This window comes from Maylandia zebra, linkage group LG7, assembly GCF_041146795.1.
Source record: "Maylandia zebra isolate NMK-2024a linkage group LG7, Mzebra_GT3a, whole genome shotgun sequence".
In the NCBI taxonomy this organism is placed as follows: Eukaryota; Metazoa; Chordata; class Actinopteri; order Cichliformes; family Cichlidae; genus Maylandia; species Maylandia zebra.
The window spans coordinates 31,419,240-31,431,777 of NC_135173.1; the positions used below are offsets into that span (position 1 = coordinate 31,419,240).

General features: G+C 43.0%; 1 protein-coding gene across 1 annotated transcript in view; it reads right to left on the bottom strand.

The window, feature by feature from the left end:
• LOC143419463 (plancitoxin-1-like) overlaps positions 1–8,459 on the bottom strand; it is a 40,357-nt gene extending 31,898 nt beyond the window's left edge. Inside the window, exons 1-3 of the mRNA XM_076886239.1 lie at positions 8,356–8,459; positions 8,086–8,200; positions 6,756–6,853 (exon numbers count right to left, since the gene is read on the bottom strand). Of these exons, the coding sequence (XP_076742354.1) occupies positions 6,756–6,847 (92 nt within the window). The 5' untranslated portion in view covers positions 6,848–6,853; positions 8,086–8,200; positions 8,356–8,459. The remainder of the gene's footprint in view (positions 1–6,755; positions 6,854–8,085; positions 8,201–8,355) is intronic.
• Between the last annotated feature and the right edge of the window lie 4,079 nt (positions 8,460–12,538).

Sequence of the window (12,538 nt, forward strand, 5' to 3'; positions counted from 1 at the left end):
CAGAAATCCTACCAGTGGCTGGACAAAGCTGGACTGAAAGACAGCACAGAGGCACTAATCATGGCAGCACAAGAACAAGCTCTGAGTACAAGATCCATAGAGGCGGGGTCTATCACACCAGGCAAGACCCCAGGTGCAGGCTGTGTAAAGATGCCCCAGAGACAATCCAGCACAAAACAGCAGGGTGCAAGATGCTAGCAGGCAAGGCATACATGGAACGCCATAACCAAGTGGCCGGCATAGTGTACAGGAACATCTGTGCCGAGTATAACCTGGAAGTCCCGAGGTCAAAATGGGAGATGCCCCCAAGGGTGGTGGAGAATGACCGAGCTAAGATCCTGTGGGACTTCCAGATACAGACGGACAAAATGGTGGTGGCTAACCAACCGGACATAGTGGTGGTAGACAAACAGAAGAAGACGGCCGTAGTGATTGATGTAGCGGTTCCGAATGACAGCAATATCAGGAAGAAGGAACACGAGAAGCTGGAGAAATACCAAGGGCTCAGAGAAGAGCTCGAGAGGATGTGGAGGGTGAAGGTAACGGTGGTCCCCGTGGTAATCGGAGCACTAGGTGCGGTGACTCCCAAGCTAGGCGAGTGGCTCCAGCAGATCCCGGGAATAACATCGGAGATCTCTGTCCAGAAGAGCGCAGTCCTGGGAACAGCTAAGATACTGCGCAGGACCCTCAAGCTCCCAGGCCTCTGGTAGAGGACCCGAGCTTGAAGGATAAACCGCCCGCAGGGGCGTGCTGGGTGTTTTTATATATATATATATATATATTAGGTGTGCAACAATATATGTATCGATATTGAACCGTTCGATACAGTGCTTTCGGTTTGATACGCATATGTATTGAACAATTCAAATTTTTTTATTTATTTTATCAACTTTTCTTCTGACGATGCTGTCTGTGTTGAGAGCTGAGTGGATCTGCACTCGACAATGCAGCCTAGGCGAGTAGTCAAACGCGAGCTATAGCGAGACAAGTTAAGTTCACAGGCAGTGTTACCAACTTAGCGACTTTGTCGCTATATTTAGTGAGTTTTCAGACCCCCTTAGCGACTTTTTTTTTCTAAAAAGCGACTAGCGACAAATCTGGCGACTTTTTCTGGTGTTATTGGAGACTTATTTATGACGACTTTTTGAGGTGAAAGGGCGTGTTGCTCTTACTCTCAACAAGTAGCGGTGCTGCCATGGGCACCTCACCCATGCTAAAGCGCTCACGGGCGGGGGATAGTCCTCCCCCAGCTGCAGGAGATGTTCACACCTATGCGTCCAAACTGCAAATGAATCGCGCATGAGCGAAGCCGCTGCTCCCGCACTTACTGTAGCTCCTTAAAGCGTTAACACCGTCCAGCCCCACGTATGGGCCAAACTTGTTAACTGAGATTTGCCGCCTTAATGCAGTTATGGTGTTAACGTCATTTTAACGAGATTAACGCTGACAGATCTAGTGGGAACACAACGAATATGACTGCACATTTACGCTGACATCACGCTAGTGCAAAGACAAGTGGAAGCAGACAAAAACAACAACAAGCACACATGCTACACATAGAGCAGGGCCCTGTTTCAGAAAGCCGGTTTAGTGCAAACTCTGAGTAAGTATACCCTGAGTTAACGAAAACTCTGGGTTTTCGGTTTCACAAAGCGAGTTTAGATTAATCCTGAGTGAGTGACTATGACGACACACTCCGTGAAGCTAACCTGCCCCCTAGCAGGTTTACTTCAACTAACCCTGACGTTCTCCGCCTCTTTGTCGGAAACCTGACTGTAGGAAGTGTCAGACATGGCGTGCCCCTTCCTTGAAGAGCCAGTAGATGTTGAAGCCCAAATTCTCCGCAGAGCTCTCTGCCGGGAGAGAGTGATTAGAGCGCGTTTGGACATTTTATCATTTCCTGATGATTTTCTGTGTGAACGTTACCGTTTTTCAGCACAATCTATAATTTATTTGAATAACATCCTCAGGCCTAATATTGCTCATGTGACACATCGCGGACATTCTCTCAGTTCTGTACATATTATTTGTATTGCACTTCGGTTTTTTGCAAACGGGAGCTTTCTGTATAATATTGGTGACGCTGAGCACGTTTCCAAGGCTACCGTCTGTCGGGCAGTCAGGAATGTTACAGTTGCACTGAAACGTCTCCTGCACTCGTCTGTGGTGTTCCCCGGTCATAGACCCACAAGATTTATCAAAGAGGGATTCCACAAAATTGCAGGTATCAGGATGAACGACACTTAATTCATGATGTGGTGATACTTGAACTACTACTTAAATTTTACATTTATTTTCACGGTTCCCAGGCGTGATTGGCTGTATAGATGGCACTCACATTCCAATCATTGCTCCTTCAGTAAATGAAGGAGACTATGTGAACAGGAAGTCTTTCCACAGCATTAATGTGCAGGTACATAGTTCCCTGTAACATTTCAAACTAACAAATTATTTCATTATAGTAATGGATGCTAATTTGTGTTCTCTGCACTGTGAAGATCATATGTGATGCTGCCAACATTATCACAAATGTGGAAGCCAACTGCTCAGCCTCTGTGCGTGGTGGTGGTGGAGGACCCCCACCTGTTTTTCGGGCCTCCGCTTTTTTTCTAGTGGCTATAACGGGTCACATTTGAGCATACAGAGTAAGAAAATATGTACTTGTAATGTGCTCAGATAATTTCAATAAGTGCTTACAGAAAGAAAATTAATGTAGCCTCTAACTGCAATTGATTTACATAGGACAAACAGACCAAGCACTATGGCTCATAATACAATTACACCTTACCTGTTTGAACTATATTTTTATATTTCATTTTTACTTGCTACCAGGAACGTTTGGGGCCTGTTGGGTTGCACCTGCGCTCACATCACATCACAAAATAAAATGTATAAAATAAAAAATAAAATAAAATATAATAAAATAACGTGTTAAATGGGTGGAAATCCCTAGATCAATGTTTAAATTAACACTCACGCATTGACTCTGTCGGCTATGTTTTGCCATGCATGCTCCCTTTCTTTTGCAGCTGAGGCTGTGTTACTTTTTTTCCGCAAAATTTGCATGTTATCGGCATATGCTGCCATCAGAATTTCGGCCTCAAGCGCTGTAAAATACATTGACCGCGCCTTCTTTCCCTCCGTCTCCATGGTGACTCGCTTAATCTGTGCTCCACTAATCAGGGCTTTATGTATCCTCGTGCGCGCGCTTAACTTGGGGTTAAAGCAACTCCGCGTTGATTGAACTAATTGTTATCAGCCTTTCTGAAACCGAATATTCCGAGTTGGTCAGTTCGGGGTTACTCAACCCTGAGTATCGTTTTTCACTCTGAGTTTTCTAAACCGGCTTCCTGAAATAGGGCCCAGGTCAATATGACCCAAAATATTTATCACAATATACATTTGAAAATTTGCGATAATGATATAACTGGCGATATAATTGACACCAGACAAAATACTCAACAACTTTATTAGTGCAAAAAAACCAAAAAAACAAACATCAATGTATTTTCACTTAAACAAGCAGCTGTTTTTTATGTGCATTAAAGTTGTATAAAAATGTAACAGTGCAAATGCAAATTCCTTGCTGACAGTTTAACCAAAAGGCATTTCCAGTGGAAATTGGCCGACATATCCTCAGCATAACCATGGGCCTGTCTCAATATGCGTACTTATCCGTACTTGCGTTCTCGTGTACTTGTGATACTTCATCAGTCGGAGACCAAGTACTGTTCCAATTCAAAGTACGCATCAAGCCGAGAACGCGAAAAATTCCCGGATGTGTTCTCGCTCCACCTGTTTTGTCGAGCATGCATCGGTGGTGACTTGTGTGGACTTGGTACAGCTAAATATCCCAGAATGCAAGTCAGGCAAGTCTATACTCGCCGAGAACGTGAGTACGGACTCGCGTACTTGAGAATTGAGAAAGGGCCCATGTATAATATCCACAAAACTTAGAAAGAGGTTATACACACACAATACGGTAATATTATGTTGAAGCACAGTACGTATCACTCTGCGAGGCTCCTGCCTACGATAGCCGTAATGCTCTGAAAATCCATCAAGCGGTGCGGGTTTGTAGCTTAGCAAAGTCGTACTGAAACATTTGACAGATTTTCGAGCGCCGTGTACGACATAAAATCGTTTCGAGGTCAGTAAACACAACCAGAATTCATACATAAGGCACACGGGATTATAAGGGGTACTGTCGATTTTCAGAAAAATCAAAGGATTGGTTTTAAGTGTGCCGTATTTTCCAAAAAACACGGTAATAATAACGGCCTGCTAGCATGCTCTACCAATAATAGTGCTTTGTTGTGTATCTGACAGACGAAAGCTAAACCAGTTCCACACCACTGAAGTTGCAGCATTTTTACAAACCAATTTTGGTTCCGCCGTTTCATTTAACGATCTGCTTTCGCCCTTCTTATTCTCTGTCGCCGCGGCATGCTTTTTCCGCCATGTACGAGCTGGCCCCAGTGTTTTCTGGCATTTTCAACTCCTCACTGCAGGCATGTCATGTGCCTGCCTGCTTCAAGTCCTCTACCATAATCCCTGTCCCCAAGAAACCTAGGATCACTGGACTAAATGACTACAGACCCGTGGCTCTGACATCTGTGGTCATGAAGTCATTTGAGCGCCTAGTTCTCTCCCATCTCAAGACCCTCACGGCCCCCCTCCTGGACCCCCTGCAGTTTGCATACAGAGCCAACAGGTCTGTAGACGACGCCATCAACATGGCCCTACACTTCATCCTGCAGCATCTGGACTCCCCAGGAACCTACGCCAGGATCCTGTTTGTGGACTTCAGCTCTGCCTTCAACACCATCCTTCCAGACCATCTCCGAGGCAAGCTTTCCCAGATGAATGTGCCTGATCCCACCTGCCGGTGGATCACTGACTTCCTGACGGACAGGAAGCAGCATGTGAGGCTGGGAAAGAATGTCTCGGACTCCCGGACCATCAGCACCGGCTCCCCTCAGGGCTGTGTTCTTTCTCCTCTGCTCTTCTCCCTGTACACTAACTGCTGCACCTCCACCCACCAGTCTGTCAAGCTAATCAAGTTTGCAGATGACACCACCGTGATTGGGCTCATCTCGGACGGGGATGAGTCTGCCTACAGGAGGGAGGTTGAACATCTGGTGTCCTGGTGCAGCCACAACAACCTGGTGCTGAATGCCCAGAAGACAGTGGAGATTATTGTGGACTTCAGGAAGCACACAGCCCCACTCCCCCCCATCATCCTGACTGACACCCCCATCACCTCTGTGGACTCATTCCGCTTCCTGGGTACCACCATCACCCAGGACCTGAAGTGGGAGCCCACCATCACCTCCGTCATCAAGAAAGCCCAGCAGAGGATGTACTTCCTGAGGCAGCTGAAGAAATTCAACCTGCCAACACGGACGATGATGCAGTTCTACACTGCAATCATCGAGTCCATCCTCACCTCCTCCATCACCGTGTGGTACGCTGGAGCCACTATCAGGGACAAACAGAGACTGCAGCGTGTTGTGCGCTCTGCTGAGAAGGTGATTGGCTGCAGACTCCCATCTCTGCAGGACCTGTACACCTCCAGGACATTGCGGCGTGCAGCTCGGATCTCAGCTGACCCTTCTCACCCTGGACACAGTCTGTTTGACCTGCTCCCCTCAGGCAGGAGGCTCCGGTCCATTCGCACCAGAACCTCTCGCCATAAGAACAGTTTCTTCCCCTCTGCTGTTGGACACATGAACAATAACCATATGACTGTTCCCACCACTAACACATGACCCTACGCTGTGTTCACTGCATCATTCCATGTTTGGCACTGATCACCACCTGCACTCATGTATATATCTTTCTACGTAGCACTCTTAATTCTTATTCTCATGTATATATCTCATGTATATATCATGCACATATCTTTCTATGTAGCACTTTTAATTCTTATTCTTACTTTTATTTTTCCATGTCTATTTAAGCGCAATTTATGACACTATGTTTGCACTGAAGCACCGCAGCAATTTCCTAATGTTGTAAACCTGCTCAACATTTGGCAATAAACCCCTTTCTGATTCTGATTCTGATTCTGATTCTGATACGTATGAAAACAAAGGCACTGCGCATGCACGTTTTACCCATATTCTATCGCGATATTTCATTTTCTTATTGTTGCCCAACATTATACTGGTATTACCATGAACGGTATGATATGGCCCAGCCCTAGCTACAAACTTTACCCGAGTCATTTAGACAGCCGTTTAGCACATGATTCTAAGAGGGCAAAAGAAATAGGGCAATTGCTACTTTTATTGCTGTCGACACGCGACCATTTTCTGTTGTAGAAAACCTCCCCCTTATGGGGACCTGATATATTTAATATGCTGCTGAGAATATACTGAGAAGGGTATTGTATAACTTTTATTTTGGAAAAGAGCCATTTCTCTATAATAAACTCTCTTATCCAAAAATTAGTGATTTCTCGAACAGATAGATTTATTTTTTTTAACTATTTTGTTGTTTCGGCAACATTAAATTTAAAAACTGTACTTTTGAGTTAAAAGAAATATTTATATTTTTAATAAATTACAAATTAAAAAAGGCATGAACATTTTTTGTATCGAAAAAATATCGAACCGTGACACCAAAGTATTGAACCGAACCGTGAATTTTGTGTATCATTGCACCCCTAATATATATATATATATATATATATTTATATATCTATGTATATTACATATATACATACATATGTGTGCTATGAGGAGACTTACCAGTCCACTTCACCATTGTTTTCATTTCTGCAGGTCACACTGCCCTCAGATGTCCAGCAAAGCAGACTGAAGGTCAACAGCAGCTTCCACATGACTTCCTGAAATAAACTGTGCTTTAGTTATTTTGAAATATGTGTGTATGAGCTTTGTTGTTTATGTGATTCTTTCTATATTTAACAGGGAGGAGATGGCAGCATAAGGTTTTTATAGAAATGAATGTGACTCTTCCCTTCCTGCTGCACCTGAAACAGCTGACTGACACTCAGATTCATTTCCTGGTTAATAATGTCACTGTCAAAGTGCATAAAGGAGCAAATTATAAGATTGACATCCCCTTTAGCCAATTTTTTTTGTACTTGACAGAAACATTTAATGTATGTTACCGTGGCAATCAATGTTTAAATAAAACACTGTTATAAAGCTTTAGACACAATTGGATGTTGGAGATGATGTGAACGTTTGAGTGAAGATGAGGCTGAAATTACTTAAAAATTCTAAAAAGGATTTAAAGTCACTTTTTAAATGCAGCACTAGTCTGATTGTAATCTTATTATATTTCATATTAAAACAGGTTCACAGATTCAGATTATGACACCATTAAATGATCTCAAAGAGGATTTGAAAGGACCAGAGTCTATAATTCAGACTCTGAACCTCAAAATACAGCATCAGTCTCAGTGGGTCAACCCTGATAAAAGCAGCACGGATCCAAAATGGATGCAGGTGTTTTCTCAAGGTACAATCCATTTGACCTCTCAGGGCCACCATAAGATGATGGGTCAATGCTCTGAAATGTGTTCTGATGACACAAATAATGAAATCCTATACAAAAAGTGAGGTGAGGTCAGAGTTTCTCATTAATCTACTTAGAGTTACTTTTTAAACTTAGAGTTTGAACTTGTTTCCTGGAATACAACCCTGCAGCTTTCACACTCAATAATATCATACAGTAGGAGATTTTGGGGTCATATTTTGACTTCTGGGCTTTATTGTCCATGTCGAACGATTCTGTCTGAGAGGTCAACAGTTTCTGCATGTTTCTATATAACCTGCATGCTAAATTAATAACATTCAGTCCCTTAAGTGTGTGAGCAGTATGAGCTGCACACGTACCTCCCCCTTGGCAAATATGAGCAGTCAGTGACTGAAAATGACATGGGAATTTTTGCACAACCTTTCCACAAAAGATCATTATAGGCAGCCTGTTTATATTTTATCAGATTTTAATTGTCTATAATCAGCCTTCAGACAGCAGATTATCTGTTTATGCATACATGTAATTGTAAACAAACTTATATTTATGTATCATATCAAAGGAAATCAGTCAGACCTGTGAGAGTCGAGGACGAGTGAAGCTGCTTTAGCATCGGTGTAGAAAAGACCTCTTCTCTTTTATGATTGTCACAGGTTCCTGCACAGTTATTCTCAGCACTGCAGGACTGAATCTAACAAAAGCCAAACACATTATATTGATTTAAATAATAACTTAGAATCCGAATCATTCTGGTTCTGCCTGCAGGAAGCATACACCCCAATGAGGGTCAAAATAAAGGAAACAATCAATCTTTCTTAACTGTAATAGATATGAAGAGCAGCTTACATTATTATCACTTCTAGAGGATTTCCCTGCTGGCTGTGACCACAGAGCCTGCTGAGCTGAATCTGCTGATTCTGCTTGAGGTTGATGGACCCTGTACCTCTCCACCTACCTTGATTCCTGTTTAATGTGTGAGTCACACAGCATCATCATCATATGGCTGGATTTTACCAACCCAGTCCAGATGCAGAAGCAGTTTTGTGCAAAAGATGACATTTGAACTGAGCTTATTACTAATGTTTATGAACTGGCTGTAGTTGAAAGTTACACAGATGAACGTTTGAGCATTTCTAAATCCGATGTCAGGCCAGAAATTGTTTTGGTGTCTTCTGAAGGGGAGTTGAGGCGTACTGTGTAAGATTCAGACCCCAGAACTGTTTTTTTTTAACCATCAGAACCCCTGTAGACTGGAACAGTTACACAGCTGGTCATAAAATGAGGAATGAGATGCAATTTATTCAAAGCATTTTGGTCCTTCCTCAGTCTTCATATGAATGACTCAGTCTGATAATAGAAGATCTTCTTTTTAGTGTTTTCTTTGATGCTTTCAGCAAGTTTCATTTAAGAGTTGAACTGGCTTTGGCCCAGAGGGATCTTTTTGGTATCCTAACAAAAATGCTTTACAAATTTCTGAGCTTTACGCTCTTACAGATATCACACAGAACACAGACTGCTGGACTCTTTTAACAAACTAATGAGTTGTGAAAACATATAATATTTACAGAGTTAAAAAAAAAGGGCTCAAACATTGACTTCTACAAATTAGTGATTGTAAGACTCCGGTTTCCCCTTGGGACCTGCAGGTTCCTGTTAACAAGCTGCAGGTTTTACTGAAGTATTAGAACAACAAACAAAACAGAAATCAAGAAACAAAACCAAATAAACAAAAAAAACCCTCCTATATCCATCCATCCATCCATCCATCTTCATCCGCTTTATCCGAGGCCGGGTCGCGGGGGCAGCAGCCTAAGCAAAGAGGCCCAGACCTCCCTCTCCCCAGCTACCTCCTCCAGCTTATCCGGGGGAACACCAAGGCGTTCCCAGGCCAGCCGAGAGATATAATCTCTCCAGCGTGTCCTGGGTCTGCCCCGGGGCCTCCTCCCGGTGGGACATGCCTGGAACACCTCACCCAGGAGGCGCCCAGGGGGCATCCTTGTCAGATGCCCGAACCACCTCAGCTGGCTCCTTTCGATGTGGAGCAGCAGCTGCTCTACTCTGAGCCCCTCCCGGATGGCCGAACTTCTCACCCTATCTCTAACGGTGTGTTCACACCGAACGCGATGGACGCGAATAAAACGCCCCAAACGCCCCTAATTTGACGCGTGCACATTCGCGTCTCAACGCGTGTCCAAGAAAAATCCATCGCGCGTCAAAATATCATATTTTGACGCGCGTCAACCGGAAATGTGGGAGGAATGTGGGAGGAAGTTGTGCCAGACATCTTTGCAAGATGGCAGCTGTCGAGCTAGCGCTTGAAGAGAGACTCTCCCTTCTCTATGTACTGTGGAGAGCAGAGCAGCAGCGTAAAAGATGTCCTCGCCATACCTGGGTCCATCAGGTCCTCCAGAGGCGTGAGCAGTTTGGTGAGTTTCACCATTTGCTCCAGGAGCTGCGCCTGGATGACGGCCGATTCCAGCGCTATCACCGTCGGCCAGTTTGAGGACCTGCTTTCCCTCGTCGGTCCCAGCATCGCCCGCCTAGACACCAACTACAGGCGCTCAATCCCACCTGCAGAGCGCCTGTCCGTCTGCCTGAGGTTAGTAAAAGTGTTTAATACGGTAGTCCTTTATTGATACCTGTGCTAATATGCTAAACCATCCAGTTATACACTGCTAACATGGATGTGCTATGCTAACAGTGAATGCTGTCGGTGTTTACTGAAAGAAAACTGTGGTATGGAGACTGTTTATAATATTTCTAGTGATACTCAGAAGCTCTCATCAAGTCCCGATTTAATTCGATTTATGCTGTTATCAGTGTTTGCGATGATAGCATGGCTGTGGTGTCACATCAATGTATGCGCTCGGTGTTTGCTGATATCAAACTGTAGCATTAGGACCACTGAGTTAACCTTTGTAGTGATACTCACTCCTTTTTATTTAGACCTGGTTTGATTCTGGGATAGTTGAATATTTGTATATAATCCCTGCAGCTGTCAGACTATAACAGGGGTCACCAGCCTTTATTAAAACAGAGTTAGATAAAACTGTGAACAGTTTGGTTCATCTTTAGTTACATGGTTCTATCTTGATAAGCTATGTCTTATCACAGATTAATTTTTCAAAAATATTAATGATTTAAGCAAGGAAAGGGCTACATGTCAACATACAACTCTTTATTTCTATTAATGTTTTACTTCATTCCTACCTGATTGACATGTTTAGGAATTATGAGTGATTGGCTAACTGTAGTTGTGAAAGTTGCTACCAATCAAATTATGATATGTTAAAGTTAAAACAAAATACAACTGTTTTAGATATTATCTAATATACATTTTGTAATTATCCTTATAATTACAAAATGTTTTATGTAAGATTTAAGTTTTGTGATTTAAATCTGACATCACAAAAGTATTTTGGAATTTGAATAATGTATTTTGTAACTGCAGTACACATAATACTGATTTTGAACAATTTTGTCCAGGTTCCTTGTCACCAGGGACTCCTTCACGACCAAGCGTTCAGTTACAGAGTTGGTGTGTCCACGGTGAGCCAGATCATCCCCCAGGTAGCGACGGCCATCTGGGACTGTCTAGTGGACGATTTCATGGCTGTGCCTTCACCTGGAGACTGGCGGTCCATCACAGAGGGATTCCAGGAGCGCTGGAACTTTCCTCTCTGCTGTGCAGCTCTGGATGGGAAGCACGTCCAGACAAAGGCACCCCATATATCATATAGGAGACACACACATTGATATACACTAAATATTTATTTCATTTCTTTTTTGTGGTGCCCAAATTTATGCACCTGCTTGATTTTGTTTAAACAATTATTGCACACTTTCTGTAAATCCAGTAAACTTCTTTTCACTTCTCAAATATCACTGTGTGTGTCTCCTGTATGATATTTAACTGACATTTTTTATTGTAACAACCAACGATTTATACAGGAAAATGATGTCTATTAACAAGGTTGCCCAAACTTCTGCATCCCACTGTATTAGTATATTTTGTCATTAGTATAATATGAAATAAATTCTACATGTGTCAAGTCGTGTGCCAACATTTGCTGTGTAGTAGAACTGAGACATTAGTCATTATAAAAATTTATTTGAAATAATATTAAAATTCTCAAACAGAAAAACATTAAACATAAATATATAAAATATAAGAATTTACAGAGAGACAGGAATAAAAAGGACCAGCTGCTCTCCAGAGCAGGAACAAGGCTGAGGAGGAAATGCTCTGGAGACTGGTGTGAACTCTTCAGGGATACCAGGATGGCCAGCTCCACCGCCGATGGACCGTCCTGGGACCCGTCCCTCATCTGCCTCGGAGCCGTCCTCCCCTGTGGGCCTGTAAAACAGCACAAAACACAAAGAAATGAGAAGGCTGCTACTAGATTTTAATTTCAACATTGAAAAAAACAAAAACAGGATATAATCAGATTGGTTTTAGATATTTAGTAAACGTGATCACAAGGCAATCCCACTGACTAAAAAGGTATCAGTGCTTGCTGTACATATCTGTGGGTGCAGCAGCAGGAGCTCAGGGACTGGGGATGCTCTGCTGCAGAATCAGTTGGTTCTATCAATACAGTATTAAATGTTAACAGGTTGAATATAATAATCGTAGAGTAGACAGTGGTCCCTCATTTATTGCAGCAGGGGTTCTCAGAATAACTAGCCCCTGGTCACGCACTTTATACACTGTTTTCCACACACACACATGAACATTGGTCACAGTTCTCACAATTGATTCTCAAAGTGCAAACCTTTGTAGATTGCAAAACGTAAAAGTATTATTATGCCGCGGTTTGTCTTCATCTGCCCGCCACTTTCGTGCACCTTTTTCCCTCGCGGTGCAGGTGTTTATTTCCGAATGAGGGTCACAGTTATGGGTGTTTTTGTGCTGTTTTTTCTATTGAACGTGATGGTTATCAAAACCAAACGTGATAAATTTGGCAAGCGCAGGAGACACGACACAGAGCAGATTTGTCAATCAGGCTGCAGAATGCAATGCTGTACG